This window comes from Bufo bufo, chromosome 11 (assembly GCF_905171765.1).
Source record: "Bufo bufo chromosome 11, aBufBuf1.1, whole genome shotgun sequence".
Classification (NCBI taxonomy): Eukaryota; Metazoa; Chordata; class Amphibia; order Anura; family Bufonidae; genus Bufo; species Bufo bufo.
Window position 1 is genome coordinate 74,823,487 of NC_053399.1, and position 25,215 is coordinate 74,848,701.

The window sequence follows — 25,215 nt, forward strand, 5'->3', positions numbered from 1 at the left end:
AATATTGATTGAGGGGTGCGATATACCTTCTTCCACCAAATACTGATTGCGGGGTGCAATACACCTGCTTCCACAAAATACTGATTGAGGGGTGCCATATACCTGTTTCCGACAAATACTGATTGAGGGGTGCTACCTGTTTCCACCAAATACTGATTGAGGGGTGCCATAGACCTGTTTCCGCCAAATACTGATTGAGGGGTGCTATATACCTGTTTCCACCAAATACTGATTGAGGGGTGCCTTATACCATCTCCCACTAAATACTGATTGAGGGGTGCTATTGCTATATACCTTCTTAGCTTCCACAAAATACTGATTAAGGGGTGCCATATACCTGTTTCCGCCAAATACTGATTGAGGGGTGCTATATACCTGTTTCCGCCAAATACTGATTGAGGGGTGCCATAAACCTTCTTCCACCAAATACTGATTGAGGGCTGCGATACACCTGTTTCCACAAAATACTGATTGAGGGGTGTCATATACCTGCTTCCGCCAAATACTGATTGAGGGGTGCTATATACCTGTTTCTGCCAAATACTGATTGAGGGGTACTATATACCTGTTTCCACCAAATACTGATTGAGGGGTGCCATATACCGGTTTCCGCAAAATACTGATTGAGGGGTGATATATACCTGTTTCCGCCAAATACTGATTTAGGGGTACCATATACCTTCTTCCACTAAATACTGATTGAGAGGTGCTATTGCTATATACCTTCTTCCACCAAATATTGATTGAGGGGTGCAATACACCTGCTTCCACAAAATACTGATTGAGGGGTGCCATATACCTGTTTCCGACAAATACTGATTGAGGGGTGCTATATACCTGTTTCCACCAAATACTAATTAAGGGGTGCCATAGACCTGTTTCTGCCAAATACTGATTGAGGGGTGCTATATACCTGTTTCCACCAAATACTGATTGAGGGGTGCCATATACCTTCTTCCACTAAATACTGATTGAGGGGTGCCATATACCTGTTTAGCAAAATACTGATTGAGGGGTGCAATATACCTGTTTCCACCAAATACTGATTGAGGGGTGCCATATACCTTCTTCCATAAAATACTGATTGAGGGGTGCAATACACCTGCTTTCACAAAATACTAATTGAGGGGTGCCATATACCTGTTTCCGCCAAATACTGATTGAGGGGTGCAATATACCTGTTTCCACCAAATACTGATTGAGGGGTGCCATATACCTTCTTCCTCTAAATACTGATTGAGGGGTGCTATTGCTATGTACCTTCTTCCACCAAATACTGATTGAGGGGTGCCATATACCTTCTTCCTCTAAATACTGGTTGACGGGTGCCAATTTTATATACCTTTTTCCACCAAATACTGATTGAGGGGTGCAATACACCTACTTCCACAAAATACTGATTGAGGGATGCAATACAATGGATGTGCAATGTACATGTGAGAGATATTTCTCTGCTGTCCATACATACATGCTACAGACATAGTGCTGTGATGTTACAACAAAAATTAGTGCACCAATCACTAATATAATTACCTTATAAAATGTAAAGTTGTGTGTACTGCGGAAAAAAAAATCACATCATTAGGGATTTTCACAATGGCGCATTTTTTAAAACACTCTATCTGCATATAAAGCAATTGTTCTGACATGCATGTGAAATGTTATCAAAAACACTGCTTTAATGTCAAATTACAGTGATCAGGAGTTCTTACTCAACGTTTCGAAAATTGCTGTCAACCATCTTTTCTGATCGCATCCAACTTTGGGTTGGTGGAAACCAGTTGCTGCAGTAGGCCACGCCTATTTTGCGCATGCGCATACGCGGAAATTACATTTCCAATATTTTACAATGAAAAAAATAATGAATGGAGATCGCAAATTCGCATAATACATATGGTATGTCACTGTCCATGATGTGGGACAATTTGTGCACTTCTAGTAAGTATTTGGTGGCTGCAAATATGACCTGACGGTTTTTCAAGTTCTCCTGCCATTAAAGTGAATGGGGCCCGCTGCGAACTTGTGGTTCGCGAACATTTGATCGCGTTCGTGAATCGTCCTGGCAAATGTTCGTCCATCTAGTGCCCTCATTAGTAACAGTGCCCCAATAGCGATAATGCTCCAGAAAGTACCCCTGTTACCAGTAATGTCCTCCATACTGTTCCAAATAATAACACCTCCAATAGCACCCCTGGTAGTAGTAATAATAGCCCATAATAGAAATTATTTTCCTCACAGTGCCTCCAATAACAATAAAGCCCCCCACGGTGACCCAGCAGTAAAATTGCCCCCAGGAGGGATAAAGATCTCCATAATGGAACAAGCAGGGAGTATCACAGGAAGAATACACATAAATACATATTAAAATGCATTAAAATGTACGGTGAAATACACTGCCACTGTTCCACAGGAGGTGGAGAACAACGTGGCCCAATTGACCCTTGTGTAGTGCCCACATTTACCTAGTGGGACACTACACATTCTCTTGTGCCGCCTATTTCACTGAAGTAGTCAAATCTCAACAGTGCCACAATAAAGGAGGCAAATCCCACAAGTGCTTCAATTAAAGCAGCAATCTCCCCTCCCCTGTGAGGGACACCCCAGGGGCCCCCCTTCTGCTCATTATCAGTTACCAGTTCTATATCACATAATTCAGCACTGTTATAGCTAAATACCTGCTGATCTTGGAGCTTCACGTAGTGATAATTTCCAGCTCATACGCTTACTATACCAAGCTTGTGTCGTTTTCTCATCCAATTCACGCAGCTCTCCCAAATACATCTACCGCTACAGTGCTTTATAAGGGGCACACAAGAGCCCTCCATGTACTCGCCATGAGCCAGAAGAGCTCCGTGGACAGCCGACATACTGTACTATATGGAGGATATATCGCAAGACAGAGGCCCTTTTATTTCTGTTTAATTTGGAACCTCACACATCTTGCCTACTTTACAATGTCCAAGGCTCCTTACAAGACTGGAAAACAGAGTGCCAACTCGCACACCTCCATCAAGCGAGCTCTGAAAACGACTCCTGTTCTGACCCCTGCGGATGACTCCTCCAGTTCTTTCCTTGTAAAGCAATCTGCGCACCTTGACTCAGCACCCATAGGTCGAACAGCCTCTGGCACAGAATCACCTCATACCTCAGGTGCCCTGCTCTCCCAGATTCAAGGTATGCTGCAAAAAGAACTTGCCAAGGTGTCCGTAGATATCACTAACCTTACCAGAGAAATCCTGGATAATGCTACCACAGTACTGGAGACACATGAAAAAGAAATCGAAAAACTCCAGGATGACAATTGACTCCTCCACAACAAATTAGAGAATATGGAATACAGCCCGTAGAGATAACTTCCGAATCAGAGGTCCACCTGAGTCCATCACAGATCTCCAATCTACAGTTACAGCTTACTTTCAGGAACTTTGTCCGAATATTCAGACATAGACATACATAGAGCCCTAACTGCCCGAAAACCGCAATGTCCCGCCAGGGATGTGGTGCGGAAACTTTATTCCCATTGTACCTGTAAGCAGCACGCAAGGCTTCTCCTCAGATTTTTCAAGGGCACGCGTACCAATTGTTCCCAGATCTAGCCCCCTCAACTATACATTGTGCTCTCAAGCCATATCCAAAGCAGATCCGTTATCGCTGGGGCTTCCCATTCAAGCTTATTTTTATGTATCGAGATAAGACTCATAACATTCACTCCCTGTAGGGAACTCGTCACCTCTCTTAAATGCCTGCATCTTTGTCCATCCTCATCACCAGAGACATCCCCAACCTCTCATCACCTTCACTCGCCCACCCGCAAGAATCCCAAGCCAACCTCCAGTCATACTTAAAGACTTGACTCTCTAACTCTCATCAACCTAGTGTCTTCCTTCTGTGAGTTGATACCATTCTGTTTCCTTCTCTTTATATAGAGATTTCCTTTTCTGAGATGGTGGGTTCTCACCCACGGGAGTATCTCCCTTCGGCAGCACCCCACCACTAACGATACTTTTGCTGTTGTTGAGATTGCACAGTTATATGTTTTATATTTCTAGTTTGATTATAAATATTTTATATATGTCTTTTGCTATATCCTAGGAACCCCCTCCTGGGGTATATCCATTACTATCTAAGAATCCTCCTGAGCGTCAGTGACGTAAAACTGACCCCTAACCTTTCTGTTAACTGTGGCAAACCACGATCGTCAAGCTTTTTATCTCTATCTCTCTACATGAGACGATAATTCCATGTTTTTCTGTGCCTCCCTTTTGTTTTTTCAACCCTTCCATCCCCCCTCCCTTGCGGGATTGCAGACTTTATTACCATATCAGTGATGGTTCTCTCCTACAAATACTATGGCTATGAAAATATTATCACTAGGTGGGACGAATCCAATTTTTTTAGAATCCGAATCCGGAAAGGTTCTCGAATCTCTAGAATCTTTCGAATCTCGAATCCTACGAATCCTGTACATAAGAATTGTGTGAACGGTGTAAGAAACAAAGTGATCCAAACTCAATATTCTTTTAATATGAAAAAATAAATAGTCCTTACTTTTTTAACAAAGTATTCGGATTTGGATTCGAAAAAAAATTGGAAATACAGGGTAATACAGCACACATAGCACACGCTCCCCAATACAATACTGCAGAAACAGATAAACCCCCTGATAATACTAGTACGACACAGAGCTCCCCCATATAAAATACCCCTTCTTTGTGACCTCAGTAGATGCCCCCATAGTGCCCCCCAATAATGTGCCAGTAAAAAGGGACCCCCATAATGCCCCCCAATAATGTGCCAGTAAGTGTCCCCATAGATGCCCCCCCCATGTGCCAGTATCAAGTGCCAAACCCCCCATGTGCCAGTATCAAGTGCCTCTCTCCTTCCCCCCATGTGCCAGTATCATAGTGCCATCTCCCCCCCCCAATGTGCCAGTATCAAGTGCCTCTCTCCCCCCCATGTGCCAGTATCATAGTGCCACCCCCGCTCAATGTGCCAGTATCAAGTGCCTCTCTCCTTCCCCCTATGTGCCAGTATCATAGTGCCATCCCCCCCAATGTACCAGTATCATAGTGCCATCTACCCCCTCCCAATGTGCCAGTATCAAGTGCCTCTCTCCTTCCCACCCACCCCCCATGTGCAATTATCATAGTGCCAAAACCCCGCCATGTGCCAGTATCATAGTGCCATCTCCCCTCCCAATGTGCCAGTATCATAGTGCCATCTCCCCCCCAATGTGCCAGTATCATAGTGCCATCTCCCCCCTCCCAATATGCCAGTATCAAGTGCCTCTCTCCTTCCGATCCTTCCCACCCCACCCCCCCATGTGCCAGTATCAAGTGCCAACCCGCCCCATGTGCCAATATCAGGTGCCAACCCCCCCATGTACCAGTAATAAGTATCATAGTGCCAACCCCCAAAGTCCACCCCCCCCCCGGTGCCTCCCGCTCCCCCCATGTGGCAGTAACAGTCCGGTATTTAAAAAAAAAATTACTTATACTTACCTCCATGTCAGCGATGCAGGCCTCTTCCAGCCTGTGTCCCACGCTGTATATCCATATATGGAGTCAGTGCTTGTGTATTTCAGAAAAGTATTTCAGAAAAGTATGCTGGGGCAGCTGTCATATATAGAGATATAGTAGAGCTGAGTGTGCTGGGGCAGCTGTCATGTGTATAGATGTAGCAGAGCTGGGTGTGCTGGGGCAGCTATCATATATAGAGATATAGCAGAGCTGAGTGTGCTGGGGCAGCTGTCATATAGAGATATAGCAGTGCTGGGTGTGTTGGGGCAGCTGTCATGTGTATAGATGTACACTGGCTATAACAGCTAACAGAGTCTACAGTAGAAGTCTCATATTTTGTCAGTCAGTGGCTATGCAGCTCTTATAGCTGTGTGGGTAAGTGCCTTGCCTCTGATACAGAAGGTTGTGGGTTCGAGTCCCAGCAGACATTCGAGGGATTCGAATTTTGAAAATGAGGTCGGGATTCGAGTCCACGAATCCTTCGAATCCAGCAAGATTCGAGGGATTTGTGAATTCGACGGATTCGTCGTCCCACCTCTAATTATCACACAATGTAGAGGGCTTTAATTCACCCAACAAGAGATCCAGAGCTTTTTGGTATTATAGAAGCATGTGGATTTACTTTGTCATCATGAAACACACATCCCGAACTTCAGCTTTCCAACCTTTTATACGGCGAATGCCTCCACAAAAATAAGTCACTATTTGTCTTAGTAAATCAGTCCCTTTTACTCATTTCCTCACTATTGTGGACCCTGAGTGTCGCTATTTAATTGTTACTGGCACAATCCAGTATGTCTCAGTGACCATAGTCTCCTACTACGCCCCCAGTACTGACCAGACCCACTTTTTAACTGACTTATTTACACTGAAAGACTCTCACAATGTAGGCACAGTTGTCCTCTGTGGGGATTCAGACAGCGTACTGAATCCAAACCTGGACAAATCCTCTGCCTCTCCCTCCGTTCCTCTACCTCCTTCTCAGATTGCATCCTCGGATACAGTACTTTCAAAATTCTCTTAGCTAAATACCATTTAGTAGATGTCTAGCGAGGAACGCATCCCACAACTGAAAACTGGACGCACTTTTCTGTGCCTCACCTAACTTTAACCCCGAATTGACCATATTTTTCCCCAGTCTCTTTCATCCCTTGGGTATCCGATTTGAAGATACACACTACAATGTGGTCCAACCATAGCCCCATGTCAGTTTCCTCTTTATCTCTCTTCTCTAAACGCTCAATGCTTCCTGGTCTCTTAATGACCCTCTATTAATGATCTGTAACACCGCAGAGTTGTGTTACTACACTCCTCTACTCCACTACTATCTGTTAAGAGCCTTTACCTATCATCTGATATGATTTTACATTATGTAATTCACAAATGTGCATAAACCATGTCCAGCAATGGATTAGTAAGGAACTAGTTACAGTTTAGTATGTCTAGACTGGAATGGTTCATTCCAGCTTAGCTCACCTTCTGTGGAGGTGTGGACTATTCCCACAGCCTACACCCTGGGTGGAGAAGGAAGTTAGTGAGTAGTGTAGCCCACCCCCTGCTAGGGGTAGGGTGTGTGTTAGGAGCTCCCCGATATAGGGAACAAAGCCAAGATCTTGTCTTGGCTGAGACATTGATCACATCCCCAGCCTGAGCCCTGCAGCCTCAGCTGGATGACAAGACAGCAGACAATCTCCAGAGTTCCAGCGCGACAGCATTCCCTATGAGCCTATCTGTGAGTAAAGTCCAGAGACCCAGGAGAAGCCATATTCCTCCTCAGCTAGTCTGTCCCCATAAAGCAGAAGATAGAAAGAAGTGCAGAAGCCAGATTCCTGCCACAGTTTTAGAGCTACTAAGCTCCTGATTTATAGAGCAGAAGATTCATTCCTGCTTATCATTGCCAAAGCCTGCTGGGACCTAAAACCAAAGCTGTACATTGCTTGGATGAGAGTTATCTTCAGTAAAGATAAGCTTGAACTTCACCAAAGGTCTGGACATCAATTTCTGCTGCAAAATCCCTCTATTACTCCTATCAATACACTCAATTTATTGCAAGGGTGCCAAGAGCCAGGAGTCCAGCCGTACCCAGGTAGGAGACATCGTTGACACCATTATCATCACCATACAGAGACATTATAGGTAATCACACCACTCTGGCATTTCTAACCTGGGAGTTATAACACCTTGGGAGGGCCCTGTTATAGTACCCTGCACACGCTGCAATTGGCGTCACGAACAACTGCAAAAGACTATCATCCATATCCTGACCCACTGCATAAGTGGCGTCAGCGTACCCGTATCCTGCTTATTGCAGATCCATGAAGTGTTCTCCTCTATCAAAACACACTTAGTAGAACACTTTACTATCAATTCCCCTTCCAAGGCCGGCTCTATCATAAGGCAGCCCAAGCGGATGCTTGAGGGCGCGGCAAACAATTAACTTGCTAACTTACATTTAGCCCAGCCCCCGCCCTCACTGTCTCAGTCACAGAGCGGCACGCAGCTAACAGGCTGAGGCAGCAGCCGCAGCAACACACACTCTGAGCTACGAGACCCTGGTGTATTTAAATCTCATTTAGCATGTCTTTCAGAAAAGTTTCTCCTGGGATTCGAACTCGCAACCTTTCACATCAGAGGCAAGGCCAGTTACTTAAAAAAAAATATATAAGACTTCTACTGTAGATTACTTTGATACCTAGTGTACATACACATGACAGCTGCCCAGCACACTGTGTATGGATGTAGCAGAGCTGGGTGTGTTGGGGCAACTGTCATGTGTATGGTTGTACACTAGGTATCAATGTTATCTACAGTAGAAGTCTTATATATATATATATATATATATTATTATTTTTTTAAGTAACTGGCTATACAGCTCTCATAGCTATGTGGGTAAATGCCTTGCCTCTGATGTGAAAGGTCATGGGTTCGAATCCCATCATAAACTTTTCTGAAAGACAGGCTAAATAAGAACACGAGCACCAAATCTTCAACACTAGAGGCTGGTGGGAACACAGGAAGAGGAAGAGGCCTGCATCGCATCGCTGACATGGAGGTAAGTATAAACGTTTTTTTTTTTTTTTTTAATACCGGACTTTTACTTTACTGCCACAGGGGAGGGGGGGGGCAATAAATGGACATGAATCATGAGGGGCAGAAATGTGAAATGATGGGGGGGGGAAAGAAATGGACATGAATCATGAGGGGCAGAAATGTGAAATGATGGGGGGGCCAAGAAATGGATATGAATCATGACGGGCAGAAATGTGAAATGATGGGGGGGCAAGAAATGGACATGAATCATGAGGGGCAGAAATGTAAAATGATGGGGGGGGGCAAGAAATGGACATGAATCATGAGGGGCAGAAATGTAAAATGATGGGGGGGCAAGAAATGGATATGAATCATGAGGGGCAGAAATGTGAAATGATGGGGGGGGGGCAATAAATGGATATGATTCATGAGGGGCAGAAATGTAAAATGATGGGGGGGCAAGAAATGGACATGAATCATGAGGGGCAGAAATGTGAAATGATGGGGAATGGGGGCGCCAAAATGTAGATTCGCTTGTGTTGACAAAAATCCTTGCACTGGCCCTGTCCCCTTCAGTCTCTACCCTATCTCCCATAAAACAGTACATTGCAAATGGACACTTAAGCAGTAAGAACGTGAACAAAAAGTCTCTCAATGTGAAGTCTTGGCAAAGGCAAACCCCTCTGAAGACACCCACCAAGCTCTCTCTCGCCCACAGACAGAGCTCAATCATTGCCTCTCCTATACTGTTGAATAATGGTCCCATCAGAAATATTAGAACCTAAACAATAAGCCGTTCACCCCACTAGCTAGGACACTTCAATCAACCCCATCTTCTGGGCTCTTTTATAAACTCTGCACTATTCAAGGCACAATAACCATTAACAAAAAACTGAAAATTGCTGTAATGGGTATGCGTCATTTTACACAATCAAAAAAATGTATGTGGGGGTAGGACGCTAAAACAAAATAATGAATATTTTATTAAATTGTCTTGTTAAAATATAGGGATATCTACCCAGTACTGCAAAAAAGCAGCAAATAAATCTTCACTAATTTATGGGACCACCCTCATAACGGCCACATAGATGGCAGTGGAGCCAACTCGGGATAAATAAAGGGTGGATCCCACAAACTGAAACCCACCAACAAATTATATTAGGATTGTTTGGTAGAGCAGACACTAGCGGATCGCGCGTGTCTCTTAAAGCTAATTATGTGAAAAACGAAGTGGTAGAAACCCTTTAAACATGCATTTCATCAGGAGCAACGTGCACCACAGGTGATAAAGCCCAAAGCCTCTGACATAGGGGTTTGACCGAGGCTATGAACACTAAGCAGCAGTAGGGTGACCTGCCTAACACTGAATTCCTCTAGTGTGAGGTACGGTGTTGTCACTATAATCTACTTTCCTGCCTAAGCTGACCACCTCTAGGTTGAGGCGCAGCAAGCTGGTGTGCAAACAAATCGGCGCTGTAATGGCCGCGAAGCGGCTCACAGAACGCTGAGATTTACAGGGAGAAACCCCGCCCCGCTAGACACGCCCCCCGCCTGCCAGCCAATCCGGCCAGGAGGCTCGGTGCAGGATTAACGAATCGCTGAGCAGCGGGAGGGACTACATCAGTCCCGGGGAAAGCGCAGACAATCTCCTGAACTCCAAACTGAATGTCCGAATGGGAAAGAAAGGTGATTTAAGCAATTTTGAGCGTGGCATGGTTGTTGGTGCCAGACGGGCCGGTCTGAGTATTTCACAATCTGCTCAGTTACTGGGATTTTCACGCACAACCATTTCTAGGGTTTACAAAGAATGGCGTGAAAAGGGAAAAACATCCAGTATGCGGCAGTCCTGTGGGCAAAAATGCCTTGTGGATGCTAGAGGTCAGAGGAGAATGGGCCGACTGATTCAAGCTGATAGAAGAGCAACGTTGACTAAAATAACCACTTGTTACAACCGAGGTATGCAGCAAAGCATTTGTGAAGCCACAACACGCACAACCTTGAGGCGGATGGGCTACAACAGCAGAAGACCCCACCGGGTGCCACTCATCTCCACTACAAATAGGAAAAAGAGGCTACAATTTGCATGAGCTCACCAAAATTGGACTGTTGAAGACTGGAAAAATGTTGCCTGGTCTGATGAGTCTCGATTTCTGTTGAGACATTCAAATGGTAGAGTCAGAATTTGGCGTAAACAGAATGAGAACATGTATCCATCCTCTGATGGCTACTTCCAGCAGGATAATGCACCATGTCACAAAGCTTGAATCATTTCAAATTGGTTTCTTGAACATGACAATGAGTTCACTGTACTAAAATGGCCCCCACAGTCACCAGATCTCAACCCAATAGAGCATCTTTGGGATGTGGTGGAACGGGAGCTTCGTGCCCTGGATGTGCATCCCTCAAATCTCCATCAACTGCAAGATGCTATCCTATCAATATGGGCCAACATTTCTAAAGAATGCTATCAGCACCTTGTTGAATCAATGCCACGTAGAATTAAGGCAGTTCTGAAGGCAAAAGGGTGTCCAACACCGTATTAGTATGGTGTTCCTAATAATTCTTTAGGTGAGTGTATATCTGATAGTACCCCTCAAATTAAATACATGAATGAACATAGAACTAATTCAAGCCAGTGTACATTCATATAAAGGAGACAAATGAGATGGCATCATTGAGGCCAGATGGTTTAATGGTATTCAAGGAAAAAATCCATCTCGCCTCTTTTTGTTGCAGGATGCGGTCACAATCACCGCCCCTGGATGACATCTTCACAGAATCAATCACCTGAAATTTGACCGATGATGTTTTTCCACTGTGAAAATCCGATACATGGCGCGCAAACGGGGTGTCTTTTAGGTTCGTAATGTCCAAAACATGTTCCCCAATGCATCGCCTGAGCTCCCTAATGGTTTTGCCAACATATTTGATGCCACAAACACATGTCATCAGGTAAATAACACCAACCGACTTGCAGTTGTAAAATGACCTGATAAAAAAGTTTTGTCTGAGGTGCTGCTGGCAAAACTCTTAGTCTTGTCTATAAATCCACAGAATTTACAAGATCCACAGGGAAACGTCCCTGTAAGCGGATTCCGCAACAAGACTGTGGTTTAGGGCTTGCATATAGACTGTGCGTCAACATGTCTCGTAAGTTGTTGCTACGCCGGTAAGTGACTGAGGATCTGGGTGGGATCATACTGCCAATATGTGTTCAACGAGGATTTGGCGTACAGCCTCATGGGCACTGTCATATGTGCCAATAATTCTGACAATGTTGTCACCAGTATCCCTCTTTTTGGGGGATAACAGAAGATCCCTGTTGGTAATTAATGAATGTTGGTACGCCTGTCTCAGGCATCGCTGGGGATAGCCGCGACGCTGAAACCTCTGCTGAAGATCTCTCGCAGCCACCCTGAAGTCACTTAGTAGAGAACAATTCCTCCTCACCCTTAAATATTGTCCTTTTGGGATCCCTCTTTTGAGGGCCAAAGGGTGCCCACTCTCCCATTTCAACAAGTTGTCCGTAGCCGTGGGCTTCCTAAAAACATTAGCACTGATACGACCACCGACGTCAAGTGAAATGGTGAGATCTAGGAAGGAAATGACGGTAGAATCAATCTCTGACGTAAAAAATAGCCCTAGTGTATTGATATTCAGGGCTGCAACAAACTCCTGGAACAAGACTCTGTCACCCCCCCACAGGACCAGCACATCATCGATGTATCTGATCCAGAGGGGGATGACAGATGTTAAGTGCTCCATATCCTCACAGAAGACCACCTCTCTTTCCCACCAGCCCAGGTAGAGGTTTGCAAAGGTCAGGGCACAGGGACTGCCCATTGCGACCCCCCTGAGCTGGTGGAAGATCCTCCCATCAAACAGAAACACATTGTGCTTGAGAATGAAACTCAACAGTTCCATGACAAAGGTGTTGTGGTTCCTACAGTGCTCACCTCTTTGCTGGAGGAACGTGAGGACCGCTCCACAGCCCAAATCATGGGGAATTGAGCTGTAGAGTGCCTCCACGTCCAAACTAGCCAAACAAGTATCCTTGTCACAATGGACACCATTCAAACGTCCCAGTACCTCCATGGTGTCCCTGACATGTGAGGGTAAACTGTTGACAAATGGGCGTAAAACAGTTTCCACGTATATGTACTGATATTGGCCATCAGGCAATTGGTCCCAAACACTATAGGCCTACCCTTTAGAGGCTCATACCCCTTGTGGACTTTGGGAAGGCAATAAAAGGCGGCTGTGACTGGGTGCGCAGGTAGGAGAAAAGCTAATTCAGTTCTATCAATAAGCTTTTGCTCTAGAGCTCTATTCAGATTACAGGACAATTCCGTCCTATAGACTAATGTAGGATCAGATGGGAGTTGTTCATATGTAAGTTTATCCTTGAGTACTCTCATGCACATATTGCGGTATCGCTCGCGCCCCAGGATCACAATGTTCCCGCCCTTATCTGAGGGTTTGATCACCAACTCCTTGTCCTGTTGGAGTGTCCAGAGAGCCTCTCTCTCCTGTTCATTCAGGATGTCCATGCTAAATGCATGAGAATCGATCTGACTTAGCTTACTGGAAACCACAGACACAAATGTGTCAATAGGAGTACAGTCACTGATGGGGGGCATTTTGGTAGATGGCAGTCTAAGGTTACTGAAGGGACCATCCCCTGGAACCCGTTGTCCCTCGGCAAACAGGTCAGCCAAAATTTGGACATCTGGCAGGTCCGACATCTCGATTCCTAGTTCTTCACATTTTCTACGGTCATGGGTGACAAAAAACTTGCGCCATTTTAGTTTGCGCGCAAACAAATTTAAATCTTTCACCTACCCGAAACAGTCAAACCTTCGCATAGGGACAAACGAGAGGCCCTTCTGTAAAACGTGGGTTTCCATAGCGGTAACAACACGAGAAGATAAGTTGATAATTTGTAACTCATCCTTCTTGGCAATGGCTGAGATGTTAGATGTCATTTGGGATGATTGGGGGGATATCATTGTTTGTTCCGTAGCAGGTATTGAGATACCGGGGCGGTATTGTCTAAAAAAAAACAACTGCTACTATAACCTCTACCCCCTCGTCCCCTTCTACCCTGACCCCTGTTTCTGCCACCATACGGTCTTCTAGTGGACTGGGGCCCTGTTCGCTTCACACCAGCAGGCTACGACTCGGGTTCACCCTCTGAAGATGAAACCTCTGTGTCTAACTCAAGGGCATCTGAGTGTTTGATACTGTAATCAAAGATTTTGCCCTCCTTGAAATCTCTGATGTCCCTGTTAAACAAGGAGTGTTTATTTTCTTTAAGCTGAGCTGTGTATTTTTCTATGGAGATTTGAAGGATTCTTTTGTTAAAATCAGTGTGACTACTGAATTTTTTTGTTGACTCAATCGCTTCCTTCAGTTAAACTCCACAGACGCCAGAACACTCCTTTCCTCCTCTAATAGGAGTTTCATTAATCTCAGAGATGAATCCACGGATTCTTTTTCCCACTTTTTGAGAAAATCCGTGGATCTGAGCCGAGCTGCTGGTGTGATGGGATTCCGAAGACCCCGAGGGACAATTTCGTTCCCAATGTAAGTATCCAAGGACTGTACCTCCCACCAGGATCTCACAAAATTTTTGTAAATCCTGGTGACCTGCTTGAAGGCAGAAGAGATGGTGATGGTCTGAGAGGAAAAAGATATTTCTCGTTCAGAGAAAACCTCACTAGTATCTACCCAGTACTGCAAAAAAAGCAGCAAATAATACCTGGTGTCTTACTGGGACCAGTTATCCACCTAGATAGTACCTTCACCCAGGTCACACACATAGGATCCTGTGGTGTCGTAACCCCCTAAGTGTTGTGTGGGTTTCAGTTTGTGGGATCCACCCTTTTTTTATCCCGAGTTGGCTCCACTGCCATCTATGGCGAGGGTGGTCCCATAAATTAGTGAAGATTTATTTGCTGCTTTTTTGCAGTACTGGGTAGATATCCCTATATTTTAACAAGACAATTTAATAAAATATTAGTTATTTTGTTTTAGCGTCCTACCCCCACATACATTTTTTTCACAATAACCATTAATCCTGAAAAATCCTTCCTATCCCACCTCTATTTACAACCAAACACCTCCTATTCTGAACAGATCGCTACCTATTTACAGAAGACTAGTCTATCTCCCATACCAGACTCTACGTTCTGAAATGAGACCAATAGCGGTAGAATGGAAATTGCTTCCCTTAAGATTCAGAAACGCCCAGGCCCCAATGGCTTTTCTGGGTTATATTATAAAAAGTTCTCCTCCATTCTTAATCCTTACCTAGCAGAATGTTGTAATGCAATGTAAGGCCCCTTTCACACTAGCGGCAAGGAACGCCGGCAGGCTGTTCCGGCGGGTGAACAGCCTGTCAGTTCAGATTTGTCCACTATAAAGGATTTCTGGACTATTCTCAATCTGGAGGGGCACACGATTGGGATGCCCCTTGTCCCCTTTATTGTTTATATTGGCGCTAGAACTCAAGGCGTTCTGTATTCATAGCAATATTGATATTAAAGGTCTGGAACTTGCATCCATCCACCATAAAATGTGAATGTTTGCGGATTACATTCTAAGGGCTCATTTAGACGGCAGTAGTGTTTTGTGGTCTGCAAATTGCGGATCCGCAAAACATAGATACCGTCTATGTATGTTCCGCATTTTGCAGACCGCGCATGTCCGGCACTATGATAGAAATGCCTATTCTTGTCCATGATTGCAGACAAGAATAGGACATGCTCTATCTTTTTGCGGGCCATGGAATGGGCCAAAATTGCGGAACGGATACGGACCCAATCATACGGTCGTCTGAATCATCTCATATTTCCCTCGCTAATCTGCTTTTAGAGTTGTCCAGGTTCAGGGCAGTCTCAGGCCTCACTACTAGGTTAGGGCTACACAGCAACATGTGTCACAGAAAAGTCACACATTTATTGTAATGGTAGTCTATGGTGTCACACTGCCACATGCTGATGCACAACTTGGATGGATTTTTGGCGACTGTCACAGTATGTCGCATGTTGCTGTGCGACACCATTGACTATCATTACAGGAGCAGTGTAGCCCTAGCCTTAATAATGCAGAATCGAAAGCATTCAATATCTCGCTCCCATAGTTGGAAGTTTCACGACTCTAATTTCCCATTCTGTTAACAGCCTCCTGCAATACACTTTACTCACACAATCAGCCACCGCTCCTCAGAAAGCTGAGACTTCTAGAAAGGTGGAGCGTCTACCACACATCTCGCATCGGGAGAGTTAACTCTCTAAAAATGTCTTTCTTGCCCGTATTATTATACTATTTAGAGCTCTGCCGATCGCAGTTCCAACATATTTCCTGAAAACCATACAACTGACGTCTCTTGGATTTGTTTGGTATAATTCTGTTCCACTTTATATAGACATACGGTAAACTTAGAGGAGGTCTCAGGGTACCGAATTATCAAAAATACCACCAAGCAGCTCCGATAGCTCAGTTAGGCCTCTTTCACACGGGCGAGATTTCCACACGGGTGCAATGCGTGAGGTGAATGCATTGCACCCGCACTGAATCCGGACCCATTCATTTCTATGGGGCTGTGCACACTCGCAGTGATTTTTACGCATCACTTGTGCGTTGCGTGAAAATCGCAGCATGCTCTACTTTGTGCATTTTTCACGTAACGCAGGCCCCATAGAAGTGAATGGGGCTGCGTGAAAATCGCAAGCATCCGCAAGCAAGTGCGGATGCGGTGCTATTTTCACGCACGGTTGCTAGGAGACGATCGGGATGGGGACCTGATCATTATTATTTTCCATTATAACATGGTTATAAGGGAAAATAATAGCATTCTTAATACAGAATGCATAGTACAATAGGGCTGGAGGGGTAAAAAAATTATAATTTAACTCACCTTAATCCACTTGTTCGCGCAGCCCGGCTTCTCTTCTATCTTCATATTTGCTGTGCAGTAGGAAAAGGACCTGTGGTGACGTCACTGCGCTCATCACATGGTCCGTCACATGATCCATCACCATGGTGATGGATCATGTAATGAACCATGTTATTAGAGCAGTGATGTCATCAAAGGTCCTTTACCCAGGTCCTGAAGAAAGAAGACAGAAGAGAAGCCGGGCTGCGCGAACAAGTGGATTAAGGTGAGTTAAAAAAAAATTTCTTTTTTTTTTAACCCCTCCAGCACTATTTTACTAAGCATTCTGTATTAAGAAGGCTATTATTTTCCCTTATAACTATGTTATAAGGGAAAATAATACAATCCACACAACACCTAACCCAAACCCGAACTTCTGTGAAGAAGTTCGGGCTTGGGTACCAAACATGCCGATTTTTCTCACACCCGTGCAAAACGCATTAAAATGTTTTGCACTCGCGCTGAAAAATTGCACATTTTCCTGCGACGCACCTGCATCTTTTCCGGCCCAAAACCATGAAGCCTGTGTGAAAGAGGCCTTAGTCCTCCGTCACTCCATCATAGATGCTCCTCGTTGGCTTTCCCTTGAAGCCTTGGAGACTGCTCCCCTGTCCATTGACTCTGTTCTATGGACTCCATCTGCCTCTCCACCCACTATTACTAATCCCATCCTTAACCCCTAAATGAAATTTTTAATTTTTTTATTTTCGTTTTTCATTCCCTGTCTTCCCAAAGCCATAACTTTTTTATTTTTCCATTCATATAACCGTATGAGGACGTGCTTTTTGCGGAACAAGTTGTACTTTATAATGGAACCTTTACGGTTGTATACAATGTAGTGGGAAACTTTTGTTTGTGGAGCTGTGTGGGGGCTAATTTTTTACAGGGTGGTATAGCACATTGATACCATTTTGTAGTGTGTATGACTTTTTGATCACTTTTTATTCAAATTTTTTTGTAGGAGCTGAAGCGACAAAAAACTGCGAATCATGACTTTTTTCTGTATAAAAATTATATGTAAACCACCAAATGCACTTATATCCCCACAACAATCAAGATTAAATAACACACCTGTGAACAAAGCCTTAGACTAAGGCCTCTTTCACACTGGCGTGTGCGCCCCGTGGCCTTGCTGCGACCCTCAAAATGCACGAGCACAGTCCGTGGGGCAGCCACAGCGGATCGCGGACCCATTCACTTGAATGGGTCCACGATCCGGCCATTCCTCAAAAAGATAGGACATGTTCTATCTTTTTGCGGAACGGAAGTACGGGACGAAACCCCACGGAAGCACTCCGTAGTGCTTCCGTAGGGTTCCGTTTCGCACCATTCCGCATCTCCGGATCTGTGGACCCATTCAAGTGAATGGGTCCGCATCCGTGATGCGGAATGCCCACGGAACGGAACCCGTGTATTGCGAATCCACAAATGCGGTCCGCAATACGGCAACGGGGAGCACACGCCAGTGTGAAAGAGGCTTAACAGAGGGGTTTTTCTGTAGGTTATGTGCAGTGCTGCCATTAGTGCAGATACCATCTTCTTTGACACTGCCATGGTGTAGACACTTCCGTTTTTGCATCACCTTAGCCTACAGATATAGGTTTCTATAATTCAGGTGGAGTTCGAATCATTTAGTCCATACCTTTGTACCATGCGATTAGTTATTCGGTATACATGGTCATTGACCTCTAAGGTTGGATCCTATAGGTTAAGTGTATATGACAAAGCATCATTATTTAGACCAGCATAGGGTTATTAAACTCACCTGATCTGTTCGGTCATCTGTTCGGTTAGCACAGTACATTATTGCCACTATGCAGTGTTTGTTATACCTGTATTATTGCCAGCATAAATTTTGCAAGGAGTGAACCTTTTATATTGTCGCAGAATTATCCTGTAATTGTATAAATCTATGCACAATCATGTATTTATACAATTTTAATCAATAAAGATTGAATTTAATATAATATATGTGTGTATGCATTTGGTGGTTTATTGGGTGTTGACACATATTATGTTAATGGTGTTTTTCTAATATCGGTGTTATTAAAAATTATATGTGTTATATCTCTGGGATCGCGTAGAAATATAGCAGCAGGATTTGTAGAGGAGAAGGGTCAGATCCTCCTTTTCTATACAAATTCCACAAACTGTTTTGATCCGCGCTCAGTGAACAGTTAGTACATAAAGATGGTGGCGTGTTTCTTCTCCTCACTGCTAGTCTTCCTTATTCACGGCTTAGGACTGCGTGCTGACTGCGGTGTCATGTGTGAACTATGCCCGTGAATGTGTGCACTTCCCGTGTCTGCATCTCCATGCAGTTCTTGTCACTAGTGCCGTGTAGGCTGGCTGCAAGCTCTCTCACGTACTGGCTGCAGGCTGACACCTGTGTATGCTGGTTGCTTGGGACTGCGTGCTGGCTGCGGTTTTGTGTGTCAACTTTGACCTGTGTTTGTGGCTTCCATGTCCATGTCTCTGTGGTTTTTGTTACTGGTGCCTTGCAGGCAGTAAAATGTCACATAAGAGGTTCTCCTGAAGCTCGGAGCATTACATTTTTTTGGTCCCTTTATGATTTTTTTTCTTCTCATTAGTGATTTCACTGAGCCTGATCCACATTCACACAGCGATGGCTGTACCCAATCAATTCCCGAAGTTATTACACAATTTCAAGTGACGTCGCAAAGTAATAACTTTGGCTTATCGGAGCCCATACATTCTAATACTGTATGGAGAGAGATGTAGTGCCCACTATCTGCTTGCGCAAAAAATAAAAATAAAAAATAAAAGAACTCGCTTCCTCCACTTGATGGCGCCGCTGTGAACACTCGCTGCACTGGAAGCTCATGACAGGACCTGCGTTCTTCCATTATGACGTTATACAGGTCCTGTCCTGAGCTTCCAGTGAGCAGCGAGTGTTCACAGCGGCGCCAGCAAATGGAGGAGGAGAGTTTTTTTTTTCTTTTAACACAAGCGGGGGAGAGGCGGGAGTTAAAGGCTGTACTAATGAGCGCTCCACAATGGAAGCATTCATTAGTAACAGTCCACATAGGAAAATACCGGCAATTATTATTGGCGGTAGAAAAAAATTACTGGCATCGGCAGGAGCACTTATTTACCAGCTTGGCTGGTCAGTTACTGGCCGGTTGGCAATCCTAGCCACATGTGAACATGCCATAAAGTGAGGACATTCCTCAGGGATTCCATATCATATAGCAGCCGCTATATCATCGCTTCTAGTGATGACATTTATGGATTTTACTAACAGCCGGGGACATTTTCTCTCCACAATCTACAGATTTTATACTAACGCTCTGTCGATGCCTCACCCACATCTCATCTTCTTATTCTTACAGATTGGCTGAAAATGGTCTACCAGACACTTCCTGCATCCAGTTGGCATCTGTAATAAGGAATAATCAGTCCCTAAAGAGACTTGACCTGTCTCGTAACCGTCTGTCTGGTCCTCACTTCAGTGACTTGATGGAGGCTCTGTCCAGTCCGGCCTGCAGGATAGAGGAATTACGGTGAGTAGAAGAGATGTGTACAGGACTGAGACATGTGGGGCACAAGTTATACATGGATTTTATTCTATTTTATGCTCCACATTAGTGTTGATCGAGCATGCTCGGCTGAACACCGCGTGTGCTCAAGCGCGATGCTCGAGTGCATTTAAATGTAATTTAGCATCTATTTCTGTTAAGTTTTTGCTGGCATTTGCACACCGAATTCCTTGTACAATAGAGGCAAGGACCTTATGCACTCAGCTATAAAGCTGAGTGCTAAACCATGTCAGAAAAACCTCATAGCAGTTTCTGATGTAGTGAGTATTCCTATTCAACAGAAGACTTTATTTATATTTCTGTGCAGGTTAACATGTAGCTGTATAGTATAGTAGTTAAGGTCCTTGCCTCCAATTTACAAGGTTCGGAGTTCTAATCCCTTCACAAACATTTATATATATATATATATATAGAAGAGAAAAGAAAAGAAGCAGCACTCAAAAAATAAATGCGGGTGCAAAAAGTCCTCCTTATGAGACCTGTGACCAAGGTCCAGATTGTAGACATACAGCAAAAACGAAGGCAGCACTCCAAGTTTGTGAAAAAAAGTGGAAGGTTTATTCACCCAACCAGCAGCAACGTTTCAGCTCTCTCTATGGAGCCTTTGTCCAGCTGAGTAACATGTGCATAATGGCATACATAAATAGTGGCAGTGATTAACATGATTACAAATCAATTCCAATGGTCATAAACATAAATAAGATGAATATAAAAATTTACAGTCATATAAAGAGTATAATTCATCCATACAACTAGTGTACATATAGTGACGAGTAGGCGCATACATAAAAATTCATAGTGTAATTCATAATGTGTACAATATGCCCCAATCTTGCATAATCAGTGATTATTGCAGAAGTGAACAAATATGTGAATAAATTAAAGAAATTACTTAAAAACCTTTGAATGGGTAAGAGGCTGAAGCAACATGGTGGAGACTGCTGGCGTCCGGAAACAGCAGCTGCGCATATGCCGCGCCGTATATTATCGCGAGACTTGTATCGAAACTGAGTGACGTTGCTGGCCATAACAAAGATGGCCACAATGGAAAAAATGGAGTAAGGGCGCATGCGCCACCAGGCGTTAACGCCCATCCAGCTTCACAGAGTACTAGTTGATAAGATATATACCGCATTTTCAGCAGAGAAGCCGATCCATAGATCGGGGGCCGGCGGTTCAATGCCGGTCACCGTCAGGACATCCGTCATGACAGGGGGGCGTGGTTCTCATACCAACTCCACCCCATCGTCCAGATATATCGGCGCATCCGCTCCAAAGCGCTCGTGCCTGTCATGTAGTAACCGATCCAAATCAGGGATCAGTCATAACAGACTGCAAGAGCGCAAGGATCCAATGCATCGGTAAACTTGCAATAACAAAGATATATGAAAAATTTATAAAAAAATGAGGATAACAGCAGGATTATCCAACCGTCCGTGTGGTGTGACCCCAGTCCCACTTACAGGGGCTAGAGCCACAGCAGACAGACAGGGACAATCACTTCACCATTCAGCATCGCAGATAAGTACAAGAATGTAAATGAGGATCGCCGACACAGTTCCTCCAGTCTTCACCCCAACTACCATTCATAGTATGAAGTCATAGTAAGATCCTGTATAAAACAGAGAAGATAAGGAGAAAACCAATTAGATAAATAGCACATGTTATTTTCCATAAACGTAATCAGAAAAAGAAAGGACATGCATAGTCAGCAGTCAGACTATCCTGAACTCCACATTTAAGCCCTGGGGTTTCAGGGTGCCCAAAGTATAGATCCAGTATAGTTCACGTTTTTTTAAAAGTTTGACACTTCGTTTTTGCTGTATGTATATATATATATATATATATATATAAGTTTTTAGCCATAATATATTTACATATATAATTATATATTTAGAATATATAATATATTATAATATATGTAAATATATTATGGCTAAAAACATCAGTAGTAGTTTCCCACATATTATGCATTCATATATCAGAAGTATGATTTTATATATATATATATATATATATATATATATATATATATATATAAAATGTAAAAAATGGCGGCACTGATGAAAAAAAAATAGTAGAATGGGTGCTATGTCCAGGGGTATGGCTCCTTACCCTATGTAATAATTAAATAAACGGACAGCACTCCCAGTAGAAAATACACTGTGGTTTATTCACCCATGTGGTGCAGTGAGGCAACGTTTCGTCTCATACAAAGAGCCTTTCTAAAGCTTGAGAAAGGCACTTTGTATGAGCCGAAACGTTGCCTCACTGTGCCACATGGGTGAAAATACCACCATGTATTTTCTACTGGGCTGGGAGTGCTGTCCGTTTCTTTGATTTTATATATATATATATATATATATATATATATAAATAGCAAACAAAAAAATTCCACAGCAGCACTAGTACAATAATGTGGGTGCAAAGTCCTCTAAGCCGCAGGCTCAACGGCTAATGGATTGATATAGACTGCTCAAAAAAATAAAGGGAACACAAAAATAACACATCCTAGATCTGAATATTTTTCTGAAATACTTTGTTCTTTACATAGTTGAATGTGCTGACAACAAAATCACACAAAAATGTAAAAATGGAAATCAAATTTTTCAACCCATGGAGGTCTGGATTTGGAGTCACACTCAAAATTAAAGTGGAAAAACACACTACAGGCTGATCCAACTTTGATGTAATGTCCTTAAAACAAGTCAAAATGAGGCTCAGTAGTGTGTGTGGCCTCCACGTGCCTGTATGACCTCCCTACAACGCCTGTGCATGCTCCTGATGAGGTGGCGGATGGTCTCCTGAGGGATCTCCTCCCAGACCTGGACTAAAGCATCTGCCAACTCCTGGATAGTCTGTGGTGCAACGTGACGTTGGTGGATAGAGCGAGACATGATGTCCCAGATGTGCTCAATTGGATTCAGGTCTGGGGAAAGGGCGGGCCAGTCCATAGCATCAATGCCTTCGTCTTGCAGGAACTGCTGACACACTCCAGCCACATGAGGTCTAGCATTGTCTTGCATTAGGAGGAACCCAGGGCCAACCGCACCAGCATATGGTCTCACAAGGGGTCTGAGGATCTCATCTCGGTACCTAATGGCAGTCAGGCTACCTCTGGCGAGCACATGGAGGGCTGTGCGGCCCTCCAAAGAAATGCCACCCCACACCATTACTGACCCAATGCCAAACCGGTCATTCTGGAGGATGTTGCAGGCAGCAGAACGTTCTCCACGGCGTCTCCAGACTCTGTCACGTCTGTCACATGTGCTCAGTGTGAACCTGCTTTCATCTGTGAAGAGCACAGGGCGCCAGTGGCGAATTTGCCAATCTTGGTGTTCTCTGGCAAATGCCAAACGTCCTGCACGGTGTTGGGCTGTAAGCACAACCCCCACCTGTGGACGTCGGGCCCTCATATCACCCTCATGGAGTCTGTTTCTGATCGTTTGAGCAGACACATGCACATTTGTTGCCTGCTGGAGGTCATTTTGCAGGGCTCTGGCAGTGCTCCTCCTGTTCCTCCTTGCACAAAGGCGGAGGTAGCGGTCCTGCTGCTGGGTTGTTGCCCTCCTACGGCCTCCTCCACGTCTCCTGATGTACTGGCCTGTCTCCTGGTAGCGCCTCCATGCTCTGGACACTACGCTGACAGACACAGCAAACCTTCTTGCCACAGCTCGCATTGATGTGCCATCCTGGATAAGCTGCACTACCTGAGCCACTCGTGTGGGTTATAGACTCCGTCTCATGCTACCACTAGAGTGAAAGCACCGCCAGCATTCAAAAGTGACCAAAACATCAGCCAGGAAGCATAGGAACTGAGAAGTGGTCTGTGGTCACCACCTGCAGAACCACTCCTTTATTGGAGGTGTCTTGCTAATTGCCTATAATTTCCACCTGTTGTCTATCCCATTTGCACAACAGCATGTGAAATTGATTGTCACTCAGTGTTGCTTCCTAAGTGGACAGTTTGATTTCACAGAAGTGTGATTGACTTGGAGTTACATTGTGTTGTTTAAGTGTTCCCTTTATTTTTTTGAGCAGTGTATATTCAAAAGATAAGGCAGCACTCCAAGGATAAAGTGAAAAATGATGGACCCTTTATTGGCAGAGGGGTAAATAAAGGGTCCATCGTTTTTCACTTTATCCTTGGAGTGCTGCCTCATCTTTTGAATATACATCTTTTGAAAAGGTGAGTTTTTTTTATTACACCCAACAGCAATGCAGCAATTCAGCTCTCTCAATAGGGCCTTTGGCTGTTGGGTGTAATAAAAAAATTCACCTTGGGTGTAATAAAAAATGACCGGAGTGCATTTTTCTGCATATATATATATACAGTCAGGTCCATAAATATTGGGACATCGACACAATTCTAACATTTTTGGCTCTATACACCACCACAATGGATTTCAAATAAAACTAACAAGATGTGCTTTAACTGCAGACTGTCAGCTTTAATTTGAGGGTATTTACATCCAAATCTGGTGAACGGTGTAGGAATTACAACAGTTTGCATATGTGCCTCCCACTTGTTAAGGGACCAAAAGTAATGGGACATAATAATAATCATAAATCAAACTTTCACTTTGTAATACTTGGTTGCAAATCCTTTGCAGTCAATTACAGCCTGAAGTCTGGATCACATAGACATCACCAGACGCTGGGTTTCATCCCTGGTGATGCTCTGCCAGGCATCTACTGCAACTGTCTTCAGTTCCTGCTTGTTATTGGGCCATTTTGCCTTCAGTTTTGTCTTCAGCAAGTGAAATGCATGCTCAATCGGATTCAGGTCAGGTGATTGACTTGGCCATTGCATAACATTCCACTTCTTTCCCTTAAAAAACTCTTTGGTTGCTTTTGCAGTATGCTTTAGGTCATTGTCCATATGCACTGTGAAGCGCCGTCCAATGAGTTCTGAAGCATTTGGCTGAATATGAGCAGATAATATTGCCCGAAACCCTTCAGATTTCATCCTGCTGCTTTTGTCAGCAGTCACATCATCAATAAATACAAGAGAACCAGTTCCATTGGCAGCCATACATGCCCACGCCATGACACTACCACCACCATGCTTCACTGATGAGGTGGTATGCTTAGGATCATGAGCAGTTCCTTTCCTTCTCCATACACTTCTCTTCCCATCACTCTGTAAAGTGGATCTTGGTCTCAT

The 25,215-nt window shown here is 44.1% G+C and overlaps 1 protein-coding gene across 1 annotated transcript in view; it reads left to right on the forward strand.

The window, feature by feature from the left end:
* The window catches only part of LOC120981622 (NACHT, LRR and PYD domains-containing protein 3-like), a 3,400,916-nt gene that overhangs the window by 3,165,262 nt on the left and 210,439 nt on the right, over window positions 1-25,215 (forward strand). The window contains exon 12 of the mRNA XM_040411191.1: window positions 19,842-20,012. Coding sequence (XP_040267125.1) covers window positions 19,842-20,012 — 171 coding nt within the window. The remainder of the gene's footprint in view (window positions 1-19,841; window positions 20,013-25,215) is intronic.